Raw genomic sequence first — 25149 nt, forward strand, 5'->3', positions numbered from 1 at the left:
TTGACTGAGTTTCGTACAGAACACAAATCTACCGCAGCGACCTTGCTATCGTCATGCGATTTACAGTGCAGAAGTTTTCAAAGCCTGTAGCCTATATAACCGCCCCTTTTACCCAACCGATCTATGATTGGGTGTGACGGTAACAGACTATTTTTAGTAAAATGTTAAATTATAAGGGGATACTCACTCTGATATTTTTGTTAAAAAGTTGGGACTCTGCTGTGTTTAACGTTATAATGAAAAACAAATTAAGTACGTGTGGTAAGTACTAGGACAAGGACAAGAGCAAAAATATATATTTTCACAGCAAATATACTCAAAAGCGGCTTGATTACTGGCTTCTACCAAAGTAGTTACACGTGAAGACAGAATAAGTCCAATAATTAGCAGGGACACAGTTCTCACTATGACACAGATACATAACAAATACAATGTTATTTTATTTGGAACACAAAATTGCAAACAGAAAAACATGGAGGAAGTGATACAGCCCGTACAAAGCCCATCCGAAACTCCACAATCTAAGTGGGAAAGGTTTAAGTGCAAAAGGAATTTGAACACAATATAACGGCAGATTATCAAATTCCTGTACAGCAACATATTGCAATTTATTTGCCTATTGCTTCAGTGCTGAAATCCTCTTAAATGGGTACAAATCCATTTTGCACCAACTGAAAAGGAAGGAAGGAGGGACAATCACACCACAGCTTTCTGCTCTGTTTCAGTTCAGCTGCATTATTTCATAGTTGCCATTTTCCCTTCCATGAGTTAAACTATTTCAATATTGCTTTCAGCATCATGGCAAGGAACTAACAGCTATTAGTGATGATTATTCCATTGGGATGTTTATAATCTTCCTTGGAACAAACACTCTTCTGAAGCCCAAGGTGAAAGTTCATTTGTGACAACAAGCCTCAGGAAAATAAGGGCAGCTGTAAGGCAAAGATGTTTGTACATCCACACTAGAATGTCCACAGGCATTCTTCAGAAATAAGGATTCGTGCTGTGATTTATCACCTTTCCGGTCATTTCTACATCTTTCGGGCCATCTCTATAAGCAGTCCATAGAGTTATCTGGTAGTATCCCCAAGGGTGGGGCCTTGCCTGGAAGGCAGGATGGAGGGAGCATGGAATTTGATGTGGGATCCACATTTTCAGAGTCTTCCATTCGCTCTGCGCAGCCTTCCCAGTTTATATGGAATCTGGTAACACGTGGGTTTGATGCCAGAATATTTCTCTGAAGCTGTGAAGGAAATATGGGAATAGAAATAAATATAACACCATGTTATTATTCAATCAATCTGAATTTAGTTATATCTTATCTAACATGCACATTATTTCTATTATTTTTACATGTTAATGTGGTTTTTAAGTGCAACTGGAATGAGATTTTAGATCATTTAATCATTTCTGAACTTGGAAGAAAAAAAAAAATACATCCCACTTTTGGCATCTAGACTCAGGGCACGAAAGTGTGAACTCTGTAGATCAGAATGATACAAAAAGTACCAAATAGAATTTCTTCAACAATGAATAATCACATCAACTACAGTATATACTATCCTACACGAAACTACACATTTGCAACTGCCATCACTGTAATCCCTCATCCTGATATTTGCTTTTACACCTGTGAGTGAAAGGTTTCATTCCAAATGTCAGCCACCTTAAAAATGTGACACCTACAAACAAAATCCTTTGTCATTACAGCAAAAATCACAGTGGCCTATTACTGAAGTTACCATCGGAATTAACAAAACTGCTTACAGAAAAGAAACATTTTGCTTAACTCATTGTATAATCAAGGGGATTTTTAAAGGATCAACCGTTCTTAGCATCTTTGTTTCAAAGTGCAGTCTCTGCAGAATGAAACGATTCAGTTGCTGCTTGACAACTACCTTTGTTCTTGCTATTTTAGGGATGAAAACAACATATTTTTTAAAATGGTTGTGTAGTATATTATATCTTCCACCAATTAAAAATATGAATTAATGATGGATCGTGTTTAAGAAACTTTTTAGGTTGACTTTATAGCAAAATTAGTTCACAACTGTTCTTCAACCAGACAGAGCACTAAACATTCAAGCTCATAAAATATTATTTTTATGATAGTATTTCTTAAAACCACTGAAATAAGTATTAGGCATGCTCGTTGGCATCAGAACTGATTATCCAGAAATCAACCATTAGTCTGACCTGAGTGTAGTCTGGCTTGATTGGTGGATTTTCACGAAGCTCGGGGTCCGTGTATTCATTGTTCACATAGTAACCAATGCGAATGAATTCCTGGCCACGATATGTGCAGGTAATCAGCACTACAGTTACACCAACAGCGTCACTTTCAGGGATCAATCCAGTGTTTGGGGCATCAGCCTGTTAAAAGGGAAACAATACAAGGATGTACAAAAATATGAGGTGTATGTTCATTTCAGGAAATCTCTACCACTAAGTCTATTTTTACCATATATTGTGTATATGTGGTTTATAATATGAATTATGCCAATGGCACAACTGGCCTTAAAGTACTTAAATTAACTGCTTCTCGGTGAATCAATAATTATAGAATATGCAGTGGTATCAACAGATAGGGGAACTTAAAAAAAAATACAAATACATATTACGTTTGCCGACCATTTACAGAAACAATCCAGCTTCTCTGAGTAATTAACCAGCCATTTTCAAAGGAAACCTGCATGGAACTCCTCCAGCAAAATTTGCTGTTTGTTTGTATTACAGTTTCACAATACATGGAAGTAGCTTCCACTGGATTAATATATTTATTAACATATAAATATATAACATTTTATTATATGCAAAACAACAAATTCTGTCCCATAATAATATATAAAACCTGATCTTTAAAACTGCTCTGGGTATGATTAGAAAGCTATGCAGGATAAAAGAGCTCTCCAGAATTTTAAAGAGACAATGCAATTGCCAACGATGAAGGTGTAACAGAACACAATAAGATGTGATGATATTATTGTTACCAGTATTTACTATACATGGCTTAAAAAGCACAGTTTCAGTTATTTACCCTACCAAACACACCTGAAACACAAACATATGTCTCCCAGCAGGAACGGGGCCGACCAGGACAGAGTCAAGGATTTGGTCATACTCTTCACTCTCTGCTGAGCCAACATAGATGATTTTCCACTCCAGGTCTATAAAACAAAATTAAGTAAACTGATGTTATGTTTCTTTATAAAATGTGAAATGATAAATGCGCTGTTGAGACAATTAGTCCATGAACTGATGGTGATCAACAGAAAATTTGCCAGTTGCAATTGAGAAGAGACTCATCATATTAGTCATTTATCAAGAAAAATGCCAAACACGGCTTGAGAAAAGCTTCTCATTCACAAGAATTAATAGTTTTTCTCAGTTTCATCTGTACTAATCATATGATTATGCATACATTTACCATAACAGACAACTGGGATACAAAGAAATGTGTCCAGAGATTGTCCCATACATAAATTTACAAAGGCAAAACTTAATAAGCAAGCCAGTGTATTATGAACAGTAAAGCAAACAACAAAGCTGGTGGTATACCCACTAGCAATACAATAAGTTGTCAGTTTATTAGGAACACAGAGCTACAACTGCAACCAAGGTTTGGACTCTAAGTGCTGAAAAAGTAGATTAAAATAGACACTGAACTATGAAATCTACAATCCATTCATGGGTATTAGTAAAATTGTACTGTTATGGTAAATGGGTAAAAGGACTTGCACTTATATAGTGCTTTTCTAGTATTACTGACCACTCAAAGCGCTTCACAATACTTGCCACATTCACTCACACATTCATACACTGATGGAACAGCCATCAGGGGCAATGTGGGGTTCAGTATCTTGCCCAAGGACACTTCGACATGCAGCCTGGAGGAGCCGGGGATCGAACCACCGACCTTCTAATTTGTGGACGACCCGCTCTACCTCCGTGCAATACTTGACAAATACTTTCACAATACTTAAGGGCTGAATGTGTAACTTAAAAGGTGTGAAATGGATGTATTTCAAGGTCTAGTAATGGTGTGCATTAGCATATTCTGAAGTTTCACTGAACGAAAAGATCTGAGTTAGATAACTTTGAGATGTGGTCACCGTGGGAAACACATTAAGTTAAGCTGTGTGACCTTACTTTACTATTGCCTTGTTTGTTGACGTTATCTCTCTCAACCCTGAAGACTTTCTGGTTAAAGTTAGCTACTGTAGCTAATACTGCGTTAGCCATTAGCAATTTTACACAGACTGAAATAGCTCACGCTTTGGCCTCAGAGAGTCAATAATGATAGTTTTCCTGTGATGGCACCTACCTTCGGGGAGGTCCTCCATACACTCAAACGTTATTTCAAACTGAAAAGGGTTTCCAAAGGGACTCGGGTTATCCAGGACAGCCACATTCAGCACCTGCACCTTCGCCATTGTTGCTGGAGCGCTAAAACGAGGCTAACCGAAAACAAACGTTCAAACCAGTTTCCCGGGGAATGCTTTAAAAGCTACACTACCACAACAAAGACAAAATAACCAGCGTCAACAGTATTATCTACCAAACACCCGTGCTTACACTCAACTTAAGCTTTATTTTTACGACTAAATGCACATTACTCACTTAATTTGCAGTAAAACGAGCTCACATTAAATTTGAGGATAGATATACCGCTCTCCCGCCGATTGACTGTCCTGCCGCGCCTACGGCAAGCGGTACGTGCGTGGTAGAGGGGCCACCTCCATCAGAGGAAAGGCAAAGTGCCTATATTGGCCCCTAGTGGCACGATATTAGAGGAGCGGGCTTAAAAAAAACTGTCTGCACATAAGCTTTCATTACTTACTGTAATTATTTCAACCATCAACACACAATTCATGTCCTTCCAAAGTACTAAATCAAGTTGCAAGCAGTAGTGAAACATGGCATAAGCTTCTGATCTATCTACTCTCAAGTCAGTCCACAGTTGCAGGTATTTTGTTGCTGTTTTGATAACCAATACTTGAGCATAATTACCTTAGGTTGGGAGGTACAAGTAGAATTAAACACCCCCGAAAAGGATGGACACCAGGCACATCATAATACTGCCTAATGCAGTCAAATCCAATACAACCTTCGAAATTATCCTTTAAACAGTTCCCCTCGGAAGAGATATTGATATATAAACCTTTCACAAAAATAATATTTACTGTAAAACTGTTGCCAGCCTGTCAGTGTACATTTAATTTCCACACCCTGTGTAAACTATGTGCCTGTAGTGATAGTCTATGAGACAATTGACTGATACAGACTTTCAGTAGAAAAATGTTCACTTTGCTTTATGTACCTGTGAAGAAATCCACATATACCAGCAGGGTAAAGAATGTCAGTCATCCCACTAAGCATGTACTGTTTTTATACAGAATGTGCTCTCCACTGGACAGTATGGGTCAAACTTGGAGAGACTTGGCAGAAACTTTGTATTCCATTCCACAAAATTAAGCCTACTGGCATGTGATCCAGAAGTGACTGACTTAGAGAATTTTGAAAAATATGCAGGACGAATGAATAAATTAACAAATAGAAAAACAAGGTGATAGATGGATAGATAAATAAAAAGTTAAAGGCTTACAACTTGTCCATAGCTTTTCTAGAGTGAAGACAGTGAAAAATGCTCATACAGGAATAAGCCTTATGAAATTACAATGAAATTTGAAAATTGAATGAATCTTCACTGAATTGAACAACCACCCACATATTCTTTGAAAAGACTAATATGGATAAATATATCTTGCGCATTCAATGAAAATGTCTTTTTCAGTGAAAAAGACACTGAACATTTTGTCAGCCATGACTATGATCTCTAATCATATACTGCATTAAGATCAACACTGTAAATCACACAGAAAAGCATGAGTATGAGTCTCCAATTTTGAAATATAGGCTATAGATAGGACAGTAAAAAGTGCACAAAAATGATATGGTCAGAAGAACAACAGACTGACTCACTGCTGTAATTTTGCAGAAGAGACTTTTTCTGCTTTTCCAAAACGCCTCAGTGCCCTCACACATCCTCCAAATGAAAACTGTCTGACCACCACAGATTAGGCCTGAAGCAGCCTACATTTTCCTTGCCCCCTCCGAGTCTGAGAAGGGGAGATTAGGTGAGGATTAGAGCCCACTGGACCAGCTGGCCGCCGAATTCATCCTTAAAATATCTCAGGAATGTAGATATCCTTTCACATGTTGGGGAAACATGAAACCTCGCGGAGGCGCTATTTCGTGCCACCACCATCAGACAGGTTGCTAGGTAAGAGCATGGGCACAGACTACAGTCAAACATTGTACTCCAGCAGGCTGGAACAAGTGGGACCAACCTGCCATCATACTGTACTATTACCAAAAGAAAAAAACAGTTCAAATCAAGTATCAGAAGCTAAACAGGAAATAGCCTACGCCACAAACGTGATTTAAGTTATTTCTAGATATTATTCAGTATAACTGGGGGACGTTTTTTTTTTTAAAGACAACAGGAGAAATCGGGTCTGTTCTGCTCCAGTACACCGCGTTTTTCTTTTCGTCTTTGTACAAAGGAGGATCTGTCCGCTCTGCTGCAGGTAGATAACTGCGCCCAGGTAATGTAACATGAAACTGAACCATGTGACCAATGGCGATTTGAAGAGTAGACGAAAAAAAACTGCTTTCCATAAAGTACCAACTGGTGGTGCAAGTCGAGGATGTAGTTGACACTGACGGATCTATTCTTTCGCAGATGTACGGAAAACCTTTTTTTTTTTAATGCCTTGGGATGTTACCTGTCATTTTCATTGGACTAAACCATTTGTTGCAGTTTCATTTTTGACAAGGTGAGGCGGAAGCAACATGGTACATTCGTGAGGAATCAACCTGCTCGGTGTTTTCCGTTTTGCTTTGGCCACCTGAAAACAGCTGGATCATGGGTATGTGTTCATAAAGTGGAAAGTTAACTTTACAACATATTTGCCCTCTTCATTTTTAGAAAATATAATAATAATGTTGCAAATGAGAAGAGGTTTAACTTTAGTGCTGCATGTAGGTTTTAATGCATGTGCTATGAATAGCTTTCCTGTGGTCTGAGCAGGTTTATGGTGATTCAACATCAGGCTGAATGTGTGACTCAGTGGCTGTATGGTGTCAGCTGCTTTACTAAACCTCAGAGTAAATGAGTCTGTAGGAGTTTCGGGGTGAATTCAAGAAAGGCACATTTGTCTCTTCATTACTGACAATAATGTGTCTTCAGCTGTTCAAGGAGGACGATAAATCCACACAGTGAATGTCGTCCTAATGAAATGGACCCAAGCTGATGCCCTTAAAGTCCCAGCCTGCCCTCACTCGGCCCTGCTGGCCACGGGTAGAGATGGCAGCGTATCCAGATGTGCTGGCCGTCCCTGGTGTTGTGGTTGGGAGTGTTTTACTGCTCGTACTGAGCAGTAATCCTGTGTGGGGTGAGTCAGTAACCATCTCTTCATCCTCGGCACTCCCACCTCCCACACAGATAAACCATCATCCTTCTGACCACACCTACACACACACACACACACACACACACACACACACACACACACACACGCACATTAAATCCCACAATTATGAATAAAAAAACATCTTAGGAGACATTCCAGAGGAAATCTGAAACATGAGCAGACTTGTCAGCAAGCATTGAAATAAGAAATGGATTAAGAAAGATGTGCCATATTAGAAAGAGGTGCATTTATATCCAGTCTTAGCCTGATATCAATTATTGCACATACAAGAGATTCCTCTTTTGCAATATGTCTTTTCGAGCATGACTGCCCCCTCCTGCAACCCACCCACCCCACCCCCTTTTGTTATCAGGTTGTACTTTTGTCCATGCAAAGTTTACTATTTGCCTTAGTGAATGATTGACTGAGAAAATGGAAAAAATAAGGTTTGGTTTAAGTTTCCAAAATAACACTTCCTTTTTTTCTAAGTAATTGCCGCAATGCTTTGCACAAACAAACAAAACAACAGTAGATTTGAATTTTTTTTCTCCATATTTCAAACCACTGTGTTGTGTGACTCAGCTGACTTTATAGCTGCAGTGCACTCTGCATTCCTGAGGCCCCCCCCCCCTCATTCACTCTCCTGCTCCAGTAGTTACTATGTAGTTTCATGATGTCACTTTGTAATCACATGGCTGGTCATGGATAAAATAACTGGAAAAAAGGGAAAATAGATATCTGCTATGCTACATTTATATGACTAAAAGACTTATGAATGCTTCTACTTCTAGTTATGTAAAATAATGTCACCGCTGCCTTTAAAAAGGAGTTAAACTTTGATGTGAATAAGTGACTTGGTTTTAAAGGTCATAGTAGATTTAGAGCTCTTGTCCTTGGGACAATGACCTCTGGCCATGAGTCATTACTGGAGAATAACGGTCACATCTCGGTCACCACTTATTTGAGCATTTTGCACTTTGTCAAACAAATAGATATTAAAAGCCCTTCTGAAAACCTGCATTCATCTGTGTATGTTTTTTTATTTATTTCAGTGGCTGTTCAAAATTCAATGATATTTTCTGTATGTGTAATATGTAGCTGAAGCAGCAGCCCTTTAGCTTAGCTCAGCGGTAAGACTGGAAACAAGCGGAAAGAGCTAACTTGGCTCTTTCTGAGGTACCAAAATCCACTTCCTGGCACCTCTAAATCTTACAGATTAACATGTTACATGTCATTATTTAATCCGTGCTAAACCCAAAATGTAAAAGCTCCATTTTGCAAGTTTTACAGAGGGTTATATCCTGGACTATTTCTCACTGGAGTCTCCTCTTCTTGCATGGGAACTGGTTCACTCAACCAGTTTATTTCCAAAAAATGTCGAACTATTCCTTTAAATTCATCCAGATTACTGCTAATAACCAGGTTTCAGCAAAGGATGGATAAATGTGCTTACATGCACTGTGGTAACCCAGTTACTCAAAAACCCAGGTTTGGAGGCACTCAACAATTAAAACAACTAGTCATAACTAACTAAGAATTTTAAGAAGTTAATGGACAACCCCAATAGGTTACCAGCAGTTTGGAGCCCTATACTCAGTTGGATGTGGCATGCTCAGGCTTAGCTTACATTGCACAGTGTGATATGTATTGTCACTTAAGTGATGTTTCTGCTATTTTTTAAAGGCAATTATACCACCCCAGTGATTGGCACCACTTCTAATGAGACTAATGTGAGTGAAAAACTTTAATCATGTTCACTTAATAACATCAGAAAGTGTCCAGTTTCACCAGACTGATCCCTGTCCTGTGATTTTCCATTTGCAGGGACCTGACATTGCAGCTATCGTGGCCCCTACGGTCACTCTGGGCGTGCTGGCCATAGTGTTGGCTGTTCTCGCCTGGCTCTTCTGCGTGGTGAAAAAGAAGAGGCAGACCGAAGGGACGTACAGACCCAGTGCTGAGGAACAGTCCGGTGCACACAGCGTAGCGGCACCAGATGCACTAAAGTTACCAAAGGAGGAAAGACTCATTTGAGATGTAGCGCTTTATGTTCTAACAGGCTGCAAACAGGTGCGTGGCAGCGCTCGTGTGTGACGAGGCTGTCTCCCTTGAGCTGATCGCTGAAAGAAGAATCTTTGAAGTTTAAGAGAGGACAGAGTGCCGAGACTGAGGTACCAGAACATGATAATTTACTTACCGCCTCATTTCATCTCCTTCCTCTGCTTCATCTTTCAGTGGATTTGAAGACCACGACTGAACACTTCAAGCAGGGTCTGAACATTTCTTCTGCACAGGTGAAACTGGAGTGGCAGTATTTTATCACCACTAATAATTTTAGTTTCAACACGCTTTTCTTGTTTCATTTTACTTGATTTGATTCAGTCTATTATGAGATACTGTCACTGGCAAAATCTACACTGATCCTTTACCTCAAACTACTTTTGTTGTTTTGTTTTCCACAGAGAGTCCATTGCATTGAAACTGATGTTTTGTTTTAGCTAAACACTCTGTGTAATCAAACATCTTACCACAAACTTCTTGATTTTAAGTAACCTGCTGTGCGATAAAAATGAAGTTATACTATGAAATCATACCCTGCAAACACAAACAGTTGTTTACACTTTTAAGTATTCTTTGAATGATCATACGAATGTAAAGTTGCATTATTTAAAACATTTCACTTCATCAGATCAACCTTGCAGCGCATAATGCATTGCAATCAAGCAGAGATGTTTGACAGTTTCACAGCATATTTATTAATGATTTGATCAAATAAATAACAGCGTACTTGTATAATAGTTGAATAATTAAATGTTACAAAGCAGTGTCATTGTCATTGAGTTTCTCATAAATACATGATCTCACTAAAGGTGTAATTGTATTCACTATCCCAGTCAAAATAAGATTTGGGTATGAAGCAGTGAAACATTTAACTCCCTGAAGCACCCTCATGGGCAGTGAGCCAGAGTCAGAGGCCTAAAAGGTCTACGCAGCAAATATAAACAAGTGCCTAACTAGGTATTTGTGCAGGGAGTGTTTTAGGATGATAAAACAGAAGGGCAGATAAGCACTCTGGGTTGTCAGAGAGTGAAAGTTCAGCCTCCCCAGAGCACTTGAGAAAGTCACTTAAACACTGAAGCCATTGTTAGTCTGTGGGAAAAAGTGTTATCTATAATGTAATGAAATATTGCAGAGTGAGTTTAATCAGTTATTTAGAGATTTTTCGTTCATCTAAATATTTGGAAACTAGATGGAAGGTAACATAATTGAACACTTGACTCCTACTGCTAACACACGTTTTCTGGATCTCAGTGGATTCAGCACAGAACAGTAATTTGTACAGTCATGTAATATCATTAGCATCATGGTGGATGTTAAACAACAATGTCATCTAATTAAATTTGGACTAGTAATGAGCCTGTTCTGCATGGCATACATTAAGATGTAATACTGGAAGGATCTGCTTAGAGCAAGTTGATTTTAAAACTCAGAAGTGGTCTTACATTAGAGAACACATCAAGGCAGGATTTCTTTTTTTTTTTCAAAAAAAAAGAATGAATTTTAAAGGATTGTTTTTATCCCTATCCACACTTTGATAACACTGGAAGCCATTTACTGACTAAGAGTTCTGGAAAAAACATTCATATTCAGTGAGACTCCTCGCTGATAAGAGAAGCCTCTCTACAATGTAGCTGAGAGCAGCAGAGAGCAGGCAGAGCTTATATAAACACGATAAAAAGTATTTTCACAGGGATTTTGTTTTGATGAAACATCTATAAATAATTTATTCTTTAACAATGGGAGCTGGGTTAGTTTCACCTAGATAAATTGTTCCGGATGTACTGTGTTTGACTTCTTTACATTATAGCACAGTCTGTTTCCTGACTGTTTTCTGATAGAAATTGAAATTCATTAAGGGAAATCATACAGTATTTCTTGTTTTTACGCTTAATATTTGATTCTTAATAATTTGATTGTTATTATGTGATTCAAAGTACTTTTTGTTGTTGACTTTGATATTCAAGATTAGCACCCTTGGCTTGTGACTGACATACAGTCATAAATGAACTGTTTGACCTTCAGCCTTTCCATAGTGTGTTTTCGAAGTTCAACCAATGATTTTCCCCCTTCAGAGAGTTGTTATAGGGCTTTACAGGTTAATGACTATTCCGCATTTAAATGAAAGAAAAACTGTGTAGAAGAAACTTTTTATGGGTCCCAATATTGTGTTTATGACCCTTACAAGGGGCTGACCTTCAGGTTTAGAACAGACACTGAAGTGCGCCAAAGTCTCATAAATGTCAGATCACAAATGGAATGAATCAATAAAAAATCAGAGGCAGTAAAAAGGGCCTTTTAATCAGACTTTAATCATCCTCCAATTTCAAGGCTTCACAGTTAAAATCACTTGCTGCTGAGTTTGGCAAGGCAATGACAGGACAGATATAAGGGTGTCAATAATTCAGTGCATTCACAACATACAAAAACATTTGAACCAAAAACATCACTAGTATCAGTTAACATCAAAGTCTAACACTAGAGCAGTAGTGATGTAGGTGGTGACAGTTTTTCAGTGTGTCAGGGATGAAAGGGTTGGAGTTGGGGTATGGGTGAGGTGAGATGAGGTTTGGCAGCTGGGCGCGCAGAGGGTTTAGGCGACTTCCTCCTCTCCCTCTTCCTCAAACTCGCCCTCCTCTGCGGTGGCGTCCTGGTACTGCTGGTATTCGGACACCAGGTCGTTCATGTTGCTCTCGGCCTCTGTGAACTCCATCTCATCCATGCCCTCACCAGTGTACCAGTGGAGGAAGGCCTTACGACGGAACATGGCGGTGAACTGCTCGGAGATGCGCTTGAACAGCTCCTGGATGGCTGTGCTGTTGCCGATGAAAGTGGCAGCCATTTTGAGGCCACGGGGTGGGATGTCACAGACGGCGGTCTTCACATTGTTCGGGATCCATTCCACGAAGTAGCTGCTGTTCTTGTTCTGCACGTTCAGCATCTGCTCGTCCACCTCCTTCATGGACATGCGGCCCCTGAACACGGCAGCCACGGTGAGGTAGCGGCCGTGACGTGGGTCGCAGGCGGCCATCATATTCTTGGCGTCGAACATCTGTTGGGTGAGCTCGGGCACAGACAGGGCGCGGTACTGCTGGCTGCCCCTGCTGGTGAGGGGGGCGAAGCCTGGCATGAAGAAGTGAAGACGGGGGAAGGGCACCATGTTGACAGCGAGTTTACGGAGATCAGCGTTGAGCTGTCCAGGGAAACGCAGACAGGTGGTCACTCCGCTCATGGTGGCAGACACCAAATGGTTGAGGTCTCCATAGGTGGGGGTAGTGAGTTTAAGTGTGCGGAAGCAGATATCATAGAGAGCTTCATTGTCAATGCAGTAGGTCTCGTCAGTGTTCTCTACCAGCTGGTGGACGGAGAGGGTGGCGTTGTAGGGCTCCACCACAGTGTCGGACACCTTAGGAGATGGCACCACGCTGAAGGTGTTCATGATACGATCCGGATACTCTTCCCGGATTTTGCTGATGAGGAGGGTGCCCATGCCAGAGCCAGTGCCACCACCCAGGGAGTGAGTCAGCTGGAAACCCTGAAGGCAATCGCAGCTCTCAGCCTCTTTCCTCACCACGTCCAGGACAGAGTCCACCAGCTCAGCTCCCTCGGTGTAGTGGCCCTTGGCCCAGTTGTTTCCAGCTCCACTCTGGCCTGTAGTCAAGAGTGTCACGATTTAATAAGCTGATGTATAAAACACCGGCAACAAAAAAAAAAGTACTCTGTTCTGATGTGATTACAGGTAGAGTAAGTGCATAGTCACGAAATTCACATAGCTTACCAAAGACAAAGTTGTCAGGTCTGAAGATCTGCCCGAAGGGACCGGACCGGACTGAATCCATCGTACCAGGCTCCAGATCCACCAGGATGGCTCGGGGCACGTACTTTCCGCCTGAGATCATGCAAAATGGATCAACAATTTTGTTCTTGTTAAGCATGATGCAATGAATGCAACAGACAGATGTGTATGAAAATCATTTCCTATACTAGGAAAGCTGGGTAGGTGAGAGAAGGGATGACATTGCTCATTTTGCTGTGTGTGTGTGTGTGTGTGTGTGTGTGTGTGTGTGCTGTAGCTGAATCTGTTGCCTACCTGTGGCCTCATTGTAATAGACGCTGATCCTGTCTAGCTGCAGATCGCTGTCTCCATGGTAGGTACCAGTGGGATCAATGCCGTGCTCATCACTGATCACCTCCCAGAACTGAGAGAAAAACAGGCGTGTTGGGAGAAGAGGGAAAGGGAGATGTTTATCTAGCCCAAGGTAAAAAAAAGTCATCACAAAAATAATTTAATATGCACTGACACCCAAACTCTGAAACAGCACACAGCCGCTGCATAGAAAGCTATTTTTAAACATGAAAAGCTGCAGGACTACTTCGTTTGCGAGTTGAATGCAGGTCATAAATGCGGACTATTAGTCTGAAATGCAGAGTGTCTCAGGAGTAATCAAGCAGATGGCAATAATCTGATAAGAAGCAGGTTCTTCGATGCTATTAGAACACACTATGCTATTATGTGTTAACGAGCTTAAACCTACTAAAGATACCGTATACACCATGTCAGTGTTAAAATAGTAAATTTCATATGTTTTAAAAAAGGAAATTTTTCAACAGAAATTTCCTTGCAAAGAATCGTAGGTAAATATAGGTCATAAATGTGAAGGGGGAGGGGAGGCTGCTCCTACTGTGACAGTACTGTTACGTTACTACTACAGTCAATCGCTTATGTAACTGCCTGCAAAAAAGTAGACACATCAAAGGCCAACTTTACATGCAAATACCAAAGCACCAAAGTATTTTTTGTCTGTTGCCTAAATCTTTTGGTCCATTGCATAAATCAACGCGTGCATGGAGCCCCAGTATAAGAGTTGAGGAGAATATAAATGAGCAAATCGACGATGATTTTCAATTTTTTTCTTAATTAGGAGCTTTAACCGAGAAGGGACACCGCGCTGAGTTTCTTCTAGAGAATTCCTGGAAGGTGGATTAGAGGGCTTCTCTCAGCGACACCGAGGCGTGCTTGCTTGAATGCCTGCACAAGCAGAGGGGGGAAAAAAAAAAAGAAAAAAGAAAAATACCTTAGCACCGATCTGGTTTCCGCACTGACCGGCTTGCAAGTGCACAATTTCGCGCATTTTGGAACGATGGATACGAAGATGGTCGAGCTGGAGATGGGAATCTGAGCAGAAGGGACTGAAAGGATGACTGGCTCCTGCAGTTGATTGTATGGGATTTGTTGCACCGCCTCTAAAAGCGTCTACTGGGCTGAATCGGTGGTGCAACTTGACGTCATCGCCATGGCAACCAAAGACCGGAGGAGAGAGGGGAGGAACCGAGATCCGTGGAAATGGCGGATAGGATGCGAGGAGCTGCATCAGTCATCAATAAGATTCTCATTATTCTCACGGACTCAGTGCACCCACGGACTTGTACACGTTGGCACAGAAGTGATGGAGGACTAAAGCAGCTACACACTTTAGCATCAAGGTCACTGTTGTGCAGTTTTAACAGTGTAGCCCAGTGTAATGCATCATGGATGTCAACATCACCCAGCTTGAAAGGACACGACACAGAAACATAGAAAATCTATTGGGTCTGAAGTCTTTTGAACAGAGTCAACTTGATGTTATTCCAAAGTAACAGGATTATCTTTGTGCCACAAGGTCTGCATGTTGAAACAGGACACACACGCACACACACACACACACACACACACACACACACACACACACACACACACACAAAAAAAAGACTGGCAAAAATACCCAAGGATGTGCAACCGGGTAGGGCCACAGGTTAGCCCACCCCCTCTGATCACAGGTGTGCTTTACTTTATTTATTATTACCATTCATTAATGTAGCCAAACTACTATTACAATCAAAATGGGACAATGAGCAAGACCACTGATATGTGCAGTACTTATGGGTTACATAACAGCAAAAAAAAAAAAAAAAATGCAAAACAACTGTAGGAGTTTGCATGTGAATGTAGTTGTAAATGTAATTTCTTAAAGCTGATTTTATAGATAACTGTTAATAATATATATTAATAATATACCCATTAAATACTTAAGCCAGTTTTCAAAGTTAAAGAAATTTATTCCAGGTTATCATGACAATCTTTTTAACTAACAGAAAACCCAATACTATATGTCAAAAAGAAATATTATCGACCTTAATGCCTAAAAGGCAGACGTTTTAGGGTGTTGAATGTTCACACACTTAGAATCAAGGACAAATCTAAAATTATACTTCTCCAAAAGCTTGTCACTCGCAATAACAACCTGCATCCACACGTCTCCAGACTCACCAAAAGTCGACTTTCAGAGTACATGTTCTCTGTGTTCCTTAATCTATTTTTGGCTGGAACATATTTAATATTCTACCTTTCTTGGATTGCAGTCTTTTTGAACAAAAAAACATGTCCTTCTGGTTCCTTATATGTGATCAAATATTGATCTGCAGCATGAATGTTGTATCAAGATAAACACAACATAATGTAATGCACACACACGAGGGGGATATCTTCCCGTAAAACGTACTGTATGTACTATCACAACCTATCTTATCACTGACCTGCTTTATCCAGTACATATTATAATGGGTGACCTTTTTGTTGCTATGGTAAAATCCCATCTGACTGCTCTGAGCTGGTTCAGCCTGTTCAGGTAAAACTCACCTGTTAAAAGACGGAAACCAACACCTCAGTAGAGCTGGGCAACAGCAGTACACTTTACATTGTTACAACAGTGACTTAATTCACTGATGTATGACATTAATTGCAGTGTTTGGTTTTCACCTGACCGTCTCTTGTGTAAATGGACTGTTGAATTGATAAGCAGGTTGAAAGGTTTGTCAGTGTGCTGCGTCGGGCTGTTAACATGAATGTCAACGCTGAAACATTCACATTCATATCCTGAATGATTGCATTCCAAAACATGCAGCAAGTTACCAACCAGTTTTAAGCTGTCCAACAACGGGCCAATAGGGTCTTATTTCCTGTTTCCCTGCTCTGTTACATACAGTGTTTTCACTGCTGCATGATTTAAGTTACTCCCACATGCACAGGAAAACCAAGAGCATTTGCTGCTTCGTGTCAGGAACAATAGCTACATAGATGCACTCTGAAGCTGGACTGATTTTACTATGTACACTAAATTATGCTGTGACAGAGGAATTCATTAAGGACTTCTGCCGTTTTGAACCGTGGACTTACTTGACTGTACATGCCAAGCTATTGATCATGTCACTACCAGAGGAGGATCTCACATGCCCCGTGTGCTGTGACATCTTCACAGACCCTGTTTTGCTGCCATGTAGCCACAGTTTCTGCAGGAGCTGTCTGAAGCGTTGTTGGGACACCGGGTTACGTGAATGTCCAGTATGCAGGAAAAAAACCTCCAAGTCCAATCCTCCCTCCAACTTGGCTCTGAAGAATGTGTGTGAGGCTGTTCTGCAGGTCAGGAGGCAGAGTTCAGCGTCAGTGGAGGAGAAGATGAACTGCAGTCTGCATGGGGAGAAGCTGAAACTCTTCTGCCTGATTGACAAACAGCCCATCTGTGTGGTGTGTCAGTCTTCTAAACTGCACAAAACTCATAACTGCTCGCCCATAGAAGAGGCAGTGCTGGAGTGCAAGGTAAGGGGAACAAACTTAGCAATATGTTTCACAGTTACACTTTAACAGCAGCTAAAACCGACTCCGTTGATGTGAAGTATTTACAGTAACACCTAAAGGTAGAATGCTGCTCCTCAAGTCTGTCCTGCTTGTGATCCCTGCTGTAACATTTCAGTCATGAACGCAGGCCTAAAATAGCAAACAACACTGAAACATCATTCACTTCAGCTCCCTGACTGAAGCCTGCTTGACTTTCAGGATGAGCTTGCTTCATCCCTTAAAATCTTGCAAGACAAAGTGGACAGCCTCGAACAAATTCAGAGGACTTCTGCAGACATGTCCAAGTGCATCCAGGTAACATGTGATCAGATAACAAGCCTTACATATAGGCCTATTTCCTATGAATAAAAAAAGTCAGACTTTTGCAATAATTTCCCTCAGACTCAGGCGCTGGAAACACAGAGACTGATCAGGAGCCAGTTCGAGCAGCTCCACCAGGTCCTCTGCCAAGAAGAGACGGCCAGATTAGCAGCTGTGAAGAAAGAGGAAGAAGAGAAGATTGCAGGGATGAAGGATAAGATTAAAGAACTTTCTGCAGAGTTGCTGTCCCTCACAGAGACCATCTCAATCATACAGGAGCAGCTGAAAGAAGACGATATGGTTTTGTTGAAGGTTCGCGCAGTCTATACTTCTGCTCTTTGATCAGTGTTTCCAAAGACTTCCCACCTTGACACTGTATTATTTTTTTTCCAGAACTTTAAAGTCACTCAGGACAGGTAGGTCAACAAGATTATATCCACACTCTTGCTTGTGTTAGCGATGACATTTTGTCAGTGTAGCATATCTGTTGGTATCACAGAGGCAAAAGCATTGTGCTCGGCTTAGACGACACGTCTGGATTACTGATTGATGTGACCCAGCATCTCTGCAACCTCAAGTATAGAGTCTGGGAGAAAATGCTGGACTATATTGACTATAGTGAGTACACTTTATTTTAATTTCTTGATTGTACAATTGTACAAATGAAACCCCGTTTAACATATCAATCTCTGTGACTAATTTCCTGTGTTTTAGCTCCGGTGACTTTAGACCCAAACACAGCACACCCCTGCCTCATCCTGTCTGAGAACCTTACTTCCCTCCAATACTCAAAGCAGCCCTGCTGTTGCCCTGACAACCCAGAGCGCTTCCACATGAGTGCTGAAGTGGTAGCCATGACCCCGCTTGGCTCAGGAAGTCACCACTGGGTCGTGGAAACAGGAAGTAATCAGGACTGGCTCCTGGGTGTGGCCTCTTTGTCTGTACCTAGGAACGCTGAGATCTCTGCTCGGCCTGAAAATGGCTTCTGGACTTTGTGTTTCCGCGACGGAGAGTTCAGGGCAATGACCTCCCCACCCACCCCACTGACACTTTCAAGAACGCCCAAACAAATCAAAGTGCAACTGGATTACAACAAAGGGACAGTGTCCTTTTTTGACCACGCTGACAACTCAGTCATTTGTGCATTTACACACTCATTCACAGAAATGTTACTTCCATACTTTTACACACAGAGCAGCCATCCACTGAGAATAATGCCAGAGAAGGTAATTGTCACTATGTTGCGTCAATAACTGGGTGAACGTTTAATTGATTATGTTAAAAAAAAAAACATTTAAGTCCTGTTTTGATAAACGAAATCAAGTGTAATGTTAATGTCTCTCACAAATGGTAAATATTCTTCATCTTAGTCATTTTGCTGCTATAAAGACATTTGTGTTTGTCAACTCTTCTCAGGGGAATAGTTAACATTTTGGAAACAGCTAGGCGGTCTCTTTCCAGGGGAGAAAGTTGACTAATTCAAGTTTGTTTATGGGTGCAAAAACTTGAGTGTGAAATATAACATTTCACAGTTTTACAGGGGTAACTGATCGGGGTTAGTAACTTCCAGGCGTCTCTGCTGGATGCCTTGCAACATGTCCAGCACATAACCCCCCTTGCAAAATGGCAAAATGTTGTTTTCAACTGAGATATGACATGTTCATGAGTTGAGCTTTAGAGGTGATGGAAGGCGACTTAGTATTAGCTGTTTCCCCCCAGTTTCCAATTTTTATGCTAAGCTAAGCTAACTGGCTGCCGGCTCTCTAGAAAAAATGACATATCGATCTTCTCATCTAACTCTTGGCAAAAATCTAATACACATATATCCCAAAACGAAAAGTTATTTATCAGAAATGTTCCCATCTTTGCATCTCTGAATAAAATAAACTGAACTACTGTGTACAGTATGAGTTACGTATGAGTGGCCAAACATGCACTGTCTCTGTTGTAGAAAAGGGGAGAGGACATTTTCAATTGACAATGACACATATCAAGAAGTTTAGATCAGAGGTGAGATTGAATAGATTAGATTTTTCCTTTTGATGACATCCAGCACCATGCACTTTAAGAAATATACATTACAGACACACACACACACACACACACACACACACACACACACACACACACACGCACACACGCACATTGTGTAGTTGTGTGGTAGCTGATGTTTAACTCATAGAGTGAAATAACAATCCACTGGTCAAAAAGGATTTTATGTGTGATGCTGTTTATTGTTCTCTTTTGTACACATGATGGCGCCAAAGCCAAACAAATATTTTGAAGGATTTCGTTATAGTGGAGACAAGCGCTTTGGAAAATGTATCTTATCGTATTAGTAGTAAAAAAAAATTAAAATAAAATTAGTTAATCAAATCATGAAATGAAATTCAAAATGAAATGAAATGAAACTTATAATTACATTTAGATTTTTCCACTTGTTTCCTCATTATTCATTTCCAGCAACAAAACAAGCATAAGGCATGAATGAGCATGAATTCACAGTTATAGTTACAGTATTCAGCTCCTCTTTAGAGACAAATTTTAGGCTCATAATATTTATGACATTCTTATATAAATGTCAAACATTTTAGTTTTGTGCAGTTGGGGTTTTGTTTGTTTTGTGCTCTGCAAAGACACAGCAGCAGCAGAACTTCTGAACACAGGCGTCTGAGAGGAAAGGCAGCTTCTCCAGGCGAGACAGGTAAACCAGTGGCTGGATCGTGCTGCTGATGTTGAGGAAGGCGAAGCCAACAGGCTGCACATAGCAGCGAAACACATCGGGGGAGTAAATGTCCTCAAAAGGGAACAGCGCCACAGGTGGCAGGTAGTTAAACACAATGATACAAAGGATGGAGAGCACCATCTTGAAGGCCTTCTTCTTCATGGGGTGCATCTCATCTTTCCCTGCCCCACGGGACCTCTTCAGGGCCCACAGGATGCTTCCGTTGCACACAACCATCCAAGTAAATGTTGCCAGGATCTCACCGGTGAACACCTTCTCAAAGTTGGGGAGGCCTCCCACCGTCTTGGCTGCAGAATAGGCAAAGGTGAGGCAGAATACGAGCACTGAGAGGCTTAACCTGTACTTAATGTGTTTAAGCTGCCCAAACAGTATTGGAAAGAGCACAGCCACAAAGCGATCCAGGCAGATGCAGGAGAGAAACAGCGGGCCGCTGGTGTCTTTCACACCGTAGGAGAACTTAATGGCAGACCACACCCCTTTGCTCTGCCAGTGGTAAAGGTTAAGGAGGATGATGGGGGGAATGGCACTGAAGTAGGCATCCATGAAAGCCAGACAGCCCAGGAATATGTCTGAGGTGGAGGGCTCTTTGCGATTGCGGATGAGGACCGCAATGACAAGTAAGTTGGCAGGGATTCCCACAAGTACGTTGATGCACTGCAGGGTCAGGTCAAACAGAATGCCCTCCACCTGATGATCGCACCCATCAAACACACTGAAGGGTTTTGCTGTGGCATTGATGTCACCAGTGGTATTTAAGGGGAGCCGAGTCGGGAGAGAGGTCGTGACGAATGGTGAAGATACATTTCTCTCCATGTTTCTACAAACACGTGGAGTCTGATGGGAGAAGGACAAGAATAGGATTGAAAAAACACTCTGGACATCACTTAGTCACTCACTGAATGTCAAATAATACAGATGTCCATTAAAGGCAGGTGTTTATCAAGGGCACTTCTACTTAGTCTTTCTCACTCAGTACAAATTATACAGTCTGTGTCATGTCAAAAACACTGTTGTTCATTAGAATCCTCTGCTGAGAAGTTTATCCACAGAAGAGTTGCAAAGTAAAGCGAGCCAGTTCCCAGAGAGCACAGACACGTTACAAACAGCGTCAGGGCCTCTCCTCAGGCTGTTATCTTGTTATTGTGTCTGCTTGGACTCTCCTCCGAGAACCATGACTCCCCACGTGTAGGGACATCTAACTCACTTAAGGGACTCATGATAAAAGCGCCACCCTTTTAACAGCAGGATAAAAAGGCAGCTATTGCCAAATGAAAATGGCAAAGTTCATATTCTGCACGTAGACAACTGCTTAACACTCATTGTTAGTGAGGGCAGTGGAAATTTGGTCATTTCCTGGAGTTCTTCATAGCCTCATTCTGGCATCTAGCTATTCCTAAAGCTCATTTCTGACCAGGAGAGGAAGATAACGTGGAAAATAAATCTAATACTGGCTGGATTGATGGAATAATAACTGGAGTCAGACATGAAGCAAACCATTACAGGTGTCCTGGGCCTTGAGCTCTGTGTCTTTGCCCCCCATGAGAGGACCATAAATAGAAGCCTTGTTTTTTCCTTTTTTCTTTTTATTACCGAAATGTCAGTCAGGTTCTGTTCAGGGCTCGAGGAATATGTACAGAGGCCGAGTCACGTTGATTTGCATGACCTCTTTGAAAATGTGAGAGTCCTCACATGGAGTACACCTGAGCCCTCCCTCCGCTGTATGGACTGTTGAAGCCAGGGGCTGTGATCGTTCCTTGTACAACCATCAACGGGCCTATTCTGGTCTAACGTGGACCTTTGTTCCCTGCGCTCCCTCGGTGGATGGTGTTTCTCACCTCCCTCTGCTGCCGGCTCCACCTCGGGCCACACACGCACACTCCTATGGGACTAATCACACTGATGGAGAGGTGAAGCTCTTTGCCAAAGACGCTTCTCCCTGGAGATGACAGACTTAATCAATTGTGTTTTTGTTCAGGCCTATCTACTGAAAATGAAATAAACAATACAGTATATTAAAAAAATGTTTTTGGAGCATTTAATTAGGTGCTGAATACCCTACAGTATTAACTGTTTTACATATATTCTGAAAAATATTCAAAGCTAAGTTCATACCACTGAAGTCGAAACTGTTTATAGCAACTTGTCAATTGATTAATCATTGTAATATATATATTACTTGTTTCCTGTTGTTAAAGGCATTTATTTCATGTATATATTTAGATTTAAATATACTTTATCTGCTCTGTAAAGGTTTTTTTGCATTTGTTTAAAAATCATTCAGTAGTTTAATTAATGATAAGAAGTATTATCCTGTATCACTGTTGTTACAGCTTCCATAAAATATTTCAAATCACACTACAGATGTTTTTACTCAAGTTTTCAAATGAGCAAGAACAATATTCATAATTCTCCAATACTATTGATTTCATATTGAATATAGTTATTACACTTCAATGAGAGTTTAAAATGTTTGCAGTCACATCCTGATTTTGGAGTTACAGATGTGAAGAGAAGGGAAACCCACCGAAATTCAGTTCATTCACATCAACAAATTGAATTAACAACTTTTCCAGGTTAATAAACTGAACTAATTGTATTAATCTCAGTAAATATGATCAATATAATCCCATTTAGATGGAGATGAGCAACTGAAATTCAACAATCATTCAGTCCTGCCTCTATTTTAAGGACATGTATCGACTGAAATGCTTTAATCAGAAACTGACCTGTGGAGCTTGGTAAAAATTGAAATAATATTGTTCTTACTCACCAGTCTGGAAATATTTTTCTGTGCTGTGTAGTAAGTGCGATGCAGCATGTGTCAAACATCAGCGTGTATTTCAGGGATTTATTTATAAGTTCTCTGATGTGTCGTGGATTTGACGCTGACCAGGAGGGGAGGATCTCCTGGAGTTTTTGATATCATGAGGGAACAGTGACTCTTCCAGTTGAAGGCTCTTTACTCAGATGCCTCCAGGTGTTCTCAACAGCAGTGTATAGAGATAAAACCGGGGACCTGATACTAAAGTTCAGGTACTGAATTGTGCCAAAGGGTTATAGCTGAGTCCGTGTGGGCTTTACATGTGTGTTCAGGGAGCATCGTGGGACCAGTCTGGTGATGTTGTGGGTTTCCTGTAGTCATATGTGTCATACTTGACTCAGCCCCTCATCCTTATCTCCTGTTAGCGGAGAGCAGAGCTGAGCACCAGCACACAAGAACAATATCACAAAACATCCCAGAGCAAATGTCACTGGTCTCTAAGCTTGATTGGTTTGGTCTTAGTTCATTTTCACCACTTCTCTGTCTCACTCATGCCTTTAAAGAAAATCACAGTGCCTGAGCACAGCTGGTGAAGGCTCCCTCTGAAGCGTTCAATTAACAATAGCACGTAGACTCCAACGCTGCTAGTAAGTGTTGTAAAGCCTGCGTGTGAGTATGTGTTAGGATGTGTTAGGGATGATCGTTTCATTGCAACCGAGCCTCTGCTTGGGTGAGTTGAACCCAATATTCTGTTCCCATCTGAACACAAGGACAAACCCTGTGTTGAGCTTATGTCCTACTGAAGTGTAGGTTACCAGAGAGACAGCAAGAGGAGGACTCAAAGAACAGGATAGTGTAATCTGGCTGCTGTATCTCTTCATGGTCTAGGGGGGCAGTAGCGGTCTGCACTTCATGTTAGACGTTTGGACAAGGACAGCAGGGTCTCACTAAAAGTACTTAGCAGACAAGACATGATATTTACATTATATCAGATTCTCCAGGAGAGTCTGTGATCTGTCAGGTCTGCTGTCTCCTAGAAATCCTCCCAACCAGATGAAACATCTCACTTTCTTTCACACATGTGTTTTGTTTTAAACACATACCTTTAGGTCTTAGTGGTGGCAGTTACAGATCCAAACAGGTACTGAGCTTTAGCACATTCTCAGCTTTTCTCTATTGCTCTTTATATGGCACATTTTCCTGAGACATTTTATTCATAAATTTCTTTCCCACAATCTCCCTCTTCAGCTTCGCGTGTTTGTATTCACCTCTGTCTTTTTCAAATTAAAATATCAACTCAACATGTTTTTCTGGCATCACCAAGAGCGTCAGTGTTGCCAGCGTAAGTGGGAACATACAGCAACTGACATAGTTTGGAGTAAAACTTAAACATATCCAGTGGAGAATGTGTTTATGCCGAATCAAATAAATAAGACAAAAACATACTAAACTTGTGAAACGTACTGTAATCTTGGACAAATCTACTTCAAGATCACATTTTTAAGATTAAATCAAGAACAATTTATTTACATAAGAAGCCAAAGGAACACAGGACATATTCTGGGCTGCTCCAGTGGTTCAAATAATTGTAGCAGAGTTGAGTCACGTCTTACATAAACGAATTGTAAAACCACGCTGTTTGGAAATCTCTCCCGCTTTCTCTTACTTCCTGTCTCAAATGCACTAATGTTGGCAAAGGGGGCGCTGCTGCAGGAGGCAGTGTATGTGGTATCAGGCAGGATCGAGCATTAGCATATATATTCCTGCCTGTGGTCAAGATGCCAAAAACAAAATTCTAATACGACACTGTGCATCAACCACCTGCACACACTGGACACCCAGAGAGTGATGTGTTTTAGTTGTTTTTTTTTGTTCAGACATAGACATCAGAAAAAACATGTAATGATCATTTATCGAAATGAACAACAACTGCTAATGTGCTTGACATTAGTATTTTAATAACTCATTATACAAATATCTACTGTATGCATAAATTGTTTGCCTGGTTTTCCACAGGACACACATTTGAGACATCCTCACCCTTCAGATCTGCCTCCAGTCTCGTCAGGGTGAAAGAGATGCAGGTAACTTCCTTGCAGTACACCCACCCACTCCTACACACACACACACATACACA

The 25149-nt window shown here is 41.0% G+C and overlaps 5 protein-coding genes across 9 annotated transcripts; 2 read left to right on the top strand and 3 right to left on the bottom strand.

Annotated features, from left to right (window-relative positions):
* Nucleotides 1-420: 420 nt before the first annotated feature.
* Nucleotides 421-4748, bottom strand: asf1ba (anti-silencing function 1Ba histone chaperone). Of its 2 annotated transcripts, none has more exons than XM_023404372.2 (5): nucleotides 4621-4748; nucleotides 4325-4457; nucleotides 3052-3167; nucleotides 2197-2373; nucleotides 421-1243 (listed from the first exon to the last, which is right to left on the bottom strand). In XM_023404372.2, the coding sequence occupies exons 2-5, from the start codon at nucleotides 4431-4433 to the stop codon at nucleotides 1052-1054; spliced, it is 594 nt and encodes a 197-aa protein (XP_023260140.1). In that variant the 5' UTR covers nucleotides 4434-4457; nucleotides 4621-4748; the 3' UTR covers nucleotides 421-1051. The 2 variants fall into 2 exon arrangements, with proteins under 2 accessions (XP_023260140.1, XP_023260141.1); XM_023404373.2 differs by having other exon boundaries at nucleotides 4646-4715.
* A 1548-nt stretch (nucleotides 4749-6296) lies between these two features.
* crb3a (crumbs homolog 3a) lies at nucleotides 6297-10300 on the top strand. 4 transcript variants are annotated; one of them, XM_023404378.2, is made up of 5 exons: nucleotides 6297-6608; nucleotides 6746-6932; nucleotides 7253-7457; nucleotides 9159-9205; nucleotides 9300-10300. In XM_023404378.2, exons 3-5 carry the CDS (start codon nucleotides 7316-7318, stop codon nucleotides 9507-9509), a joined length of 399 nt encoding a protein of 132 aa, XP_023260146.1. In that variant the 5' UTR covers nucleotides 6297-6608; nucleotides 6746-6932; nucleotides 7253-7315; the 3' UTR covers nucleotides 9510-10300. The 4 variants fall into 4 exon arrangements, with proteins under 4 accessions (XP_023260146.1, XP_023260148.1, XP_023260149.1 ...); XM_023404380.2 differs by having other exon boundaries at nucleotides 6824-6932; XM_023404381.2 differs by having other exon boundaries at nucleotides 6297-6590; nucleotides 6824-6932.
* A 1525-nt stretch (nucleotides 10301-11825) lies between these two features.
* Nucleotides 11826-14770, bottom strand: tubb4bl (tubulin, beta 4B class IVb-like). The gene is made up of 4 exons (XM_023404360.2): nucleotides 14609-14770; nucleotides 13624-13732; nucleotides 13312-13422; nucleotides 11826-13184 (listed from the first exon to the last, which is right to left on the bottom strand). Exons 1-4 carry the CDS (start codon nucleotides 14663-14665, stop codon nucleotides 12127-12129), a joined length of 1335 nt encoding a protein of 444 aa, XP_023260128.1. The 5' UTR covers nucleotides 14666-14770; the 3' UTR covers nucleotides 11826-12126.
* A 1811-nt stretch (nucleotides 14771-16581) lies between these two features.
* On the top strand, nucleotides 16582-19826 carry LOC111653676 (nuclear factor 7, brain). The gene is made up of 6 exons (XM_023404324.2): nucleotides 16582-17166; nucleotides 17404-17499; nucleotides 17587-17817; nucleotides 17899-17921; nucleotides 18005-18123; nucleotides 18220-19826. Exons 1-6 carry the CDS (start codon nucleotides 16648-16650, stop codon nucleotides 18756-18758), a joined length of 1527 nt encoding a protein of 508 aa, XP_023260092.1. The 5' UTR covers nucleotides 16582-16647; the 3' UTR covers nucleotides 18759-19826.
* A 269-nt stretch (nucleotides 19827-20095) lies between these two features.
* On the bottom strand, nucleotides 20096-21064 carry LOC111653699 (G protein-coupled receptor 183-like). The gene has a single exon (XM_023404357.2). The coding sequence runs from the start codon at nucleotides 21062-21064 to the stop codon at nucleotides 20096-20098; it is 969 nt and encodes a 322-aa protein (XP_023260125.1).
* Between the last annotated feature and the right edge of the window lie 4085 nt (nucleotides 21065-25149).

This window comes from Seriola lalandi, unplaced genomic scaffold, assembly GCF_002814215.2.
Source record: "Seriola lalandi dorsalis isolate HSWRI2012SDOR001 ecotype SW California unplaced genomic scaffold, Sedor1 jcf7180002054240, whole genome shotgun sequence".
NCBI lineage: Eukaryota > Metazoa > Chordata > Actinopteri > Carangiformes > Carangidae > Seriola > Seriola lalandi.

Excerpts from the sequence above, each read along its gene's own strand:
- asf1ba (XM_023404372.2), bottom strand. The coding sequence starts at position 4,433 with ATGGCGAAGGTGCAGGTGCTGAATGTGGCTGTCCTGGATAACCCGAGT. Across the intron at positions 3,168-4,324 it reads TATGGAGGACCTCCCCGAAG|ACCTGGAGTGGAAAATCATC; the intron begins GTAGGTGCCATC and ends TTTGTTTTATAG. Across the intron at positions 1,244-2,196 it reads TCAAGCCAGACTACACTCAG|CTTCAGAGAAATATTCTGGC; the intron begins GTCAGACTAATG and ends TTTCCTTCACAG.
- crb3a (XM_023404377.2), top strand. The coding sequence starts at position 7,316 with ATGCCCTTAAAGTCCCAGCCTGCCCTCACTCGGCCCTGCTGGCCACGG. Across the intron at positions 7,458-9,158 it reads GAGCAGTAATCCTGTGTGGG|GCAATTATACCACCCCAGTG; the intron begins GTGAGTCAGTAA and ends TATTTTTTAAAG. Across the intron at positions 9,206-9,299 it reads CCACTTCTAATGAGACTAAT|GGACCTGACATTGCAGCTAT; the intron begins GTGAGTGAAAAA and ends TTCCATTTGCAG.
- tubb4bl (XM_023404360.2), bottom strand. The coding sequence starts at position 14,665 with ATGCGCGAAATTGTGCACTTGCAAGCCGGTCAGTGCGGAAACCAGATC. Across the intron at positions 13,733-14,608 it reads GAAACCAGATCGGTGCTAAG|TTCTGGGAGGTGATCAGTGA; the intron begins GTATTTTTCTTT and ends TTTTTCTCTCAG. Across the intron at positions 13,185-13,311 it reads ACCTGACAACTTTGTCTTTG|GCCAGAGTGGAGCTGGAAAC; the intron begins GTAAGCTATGTG and ends TCTTGACTACAG.
- LOC111653676 (XM_023404324.2), top strand. The coding sequence starts at position 16,648 with ATGCACTCTGAAGCTGGACTGATTTTACTATGTACACTAAATTATGCT. Across the intron at positions 17,818-17,898 it reads ACGATATGGTTTTGTTGAAG|AACTTTAAAGTCACTCAGGA; the intron begins GTTCGCGCAGTC and ends TTTTTTTTCCAG. Across the intron at positions 17,922-18,004 it reads TTTAAAGTCACTCAGGACAG|AGGCAAAAGCATTGTGCTCG; the intron begins GTAGGTCAACAA and ends TTGGTATCACAG.
- LOC111653699 (XM_023404357.2), bottom strand. The coding sequence starts at position 21,064 with ATGGAGAGAAATGTATCTTCACCATTCGTCACGACCTCTCTCCCGACT.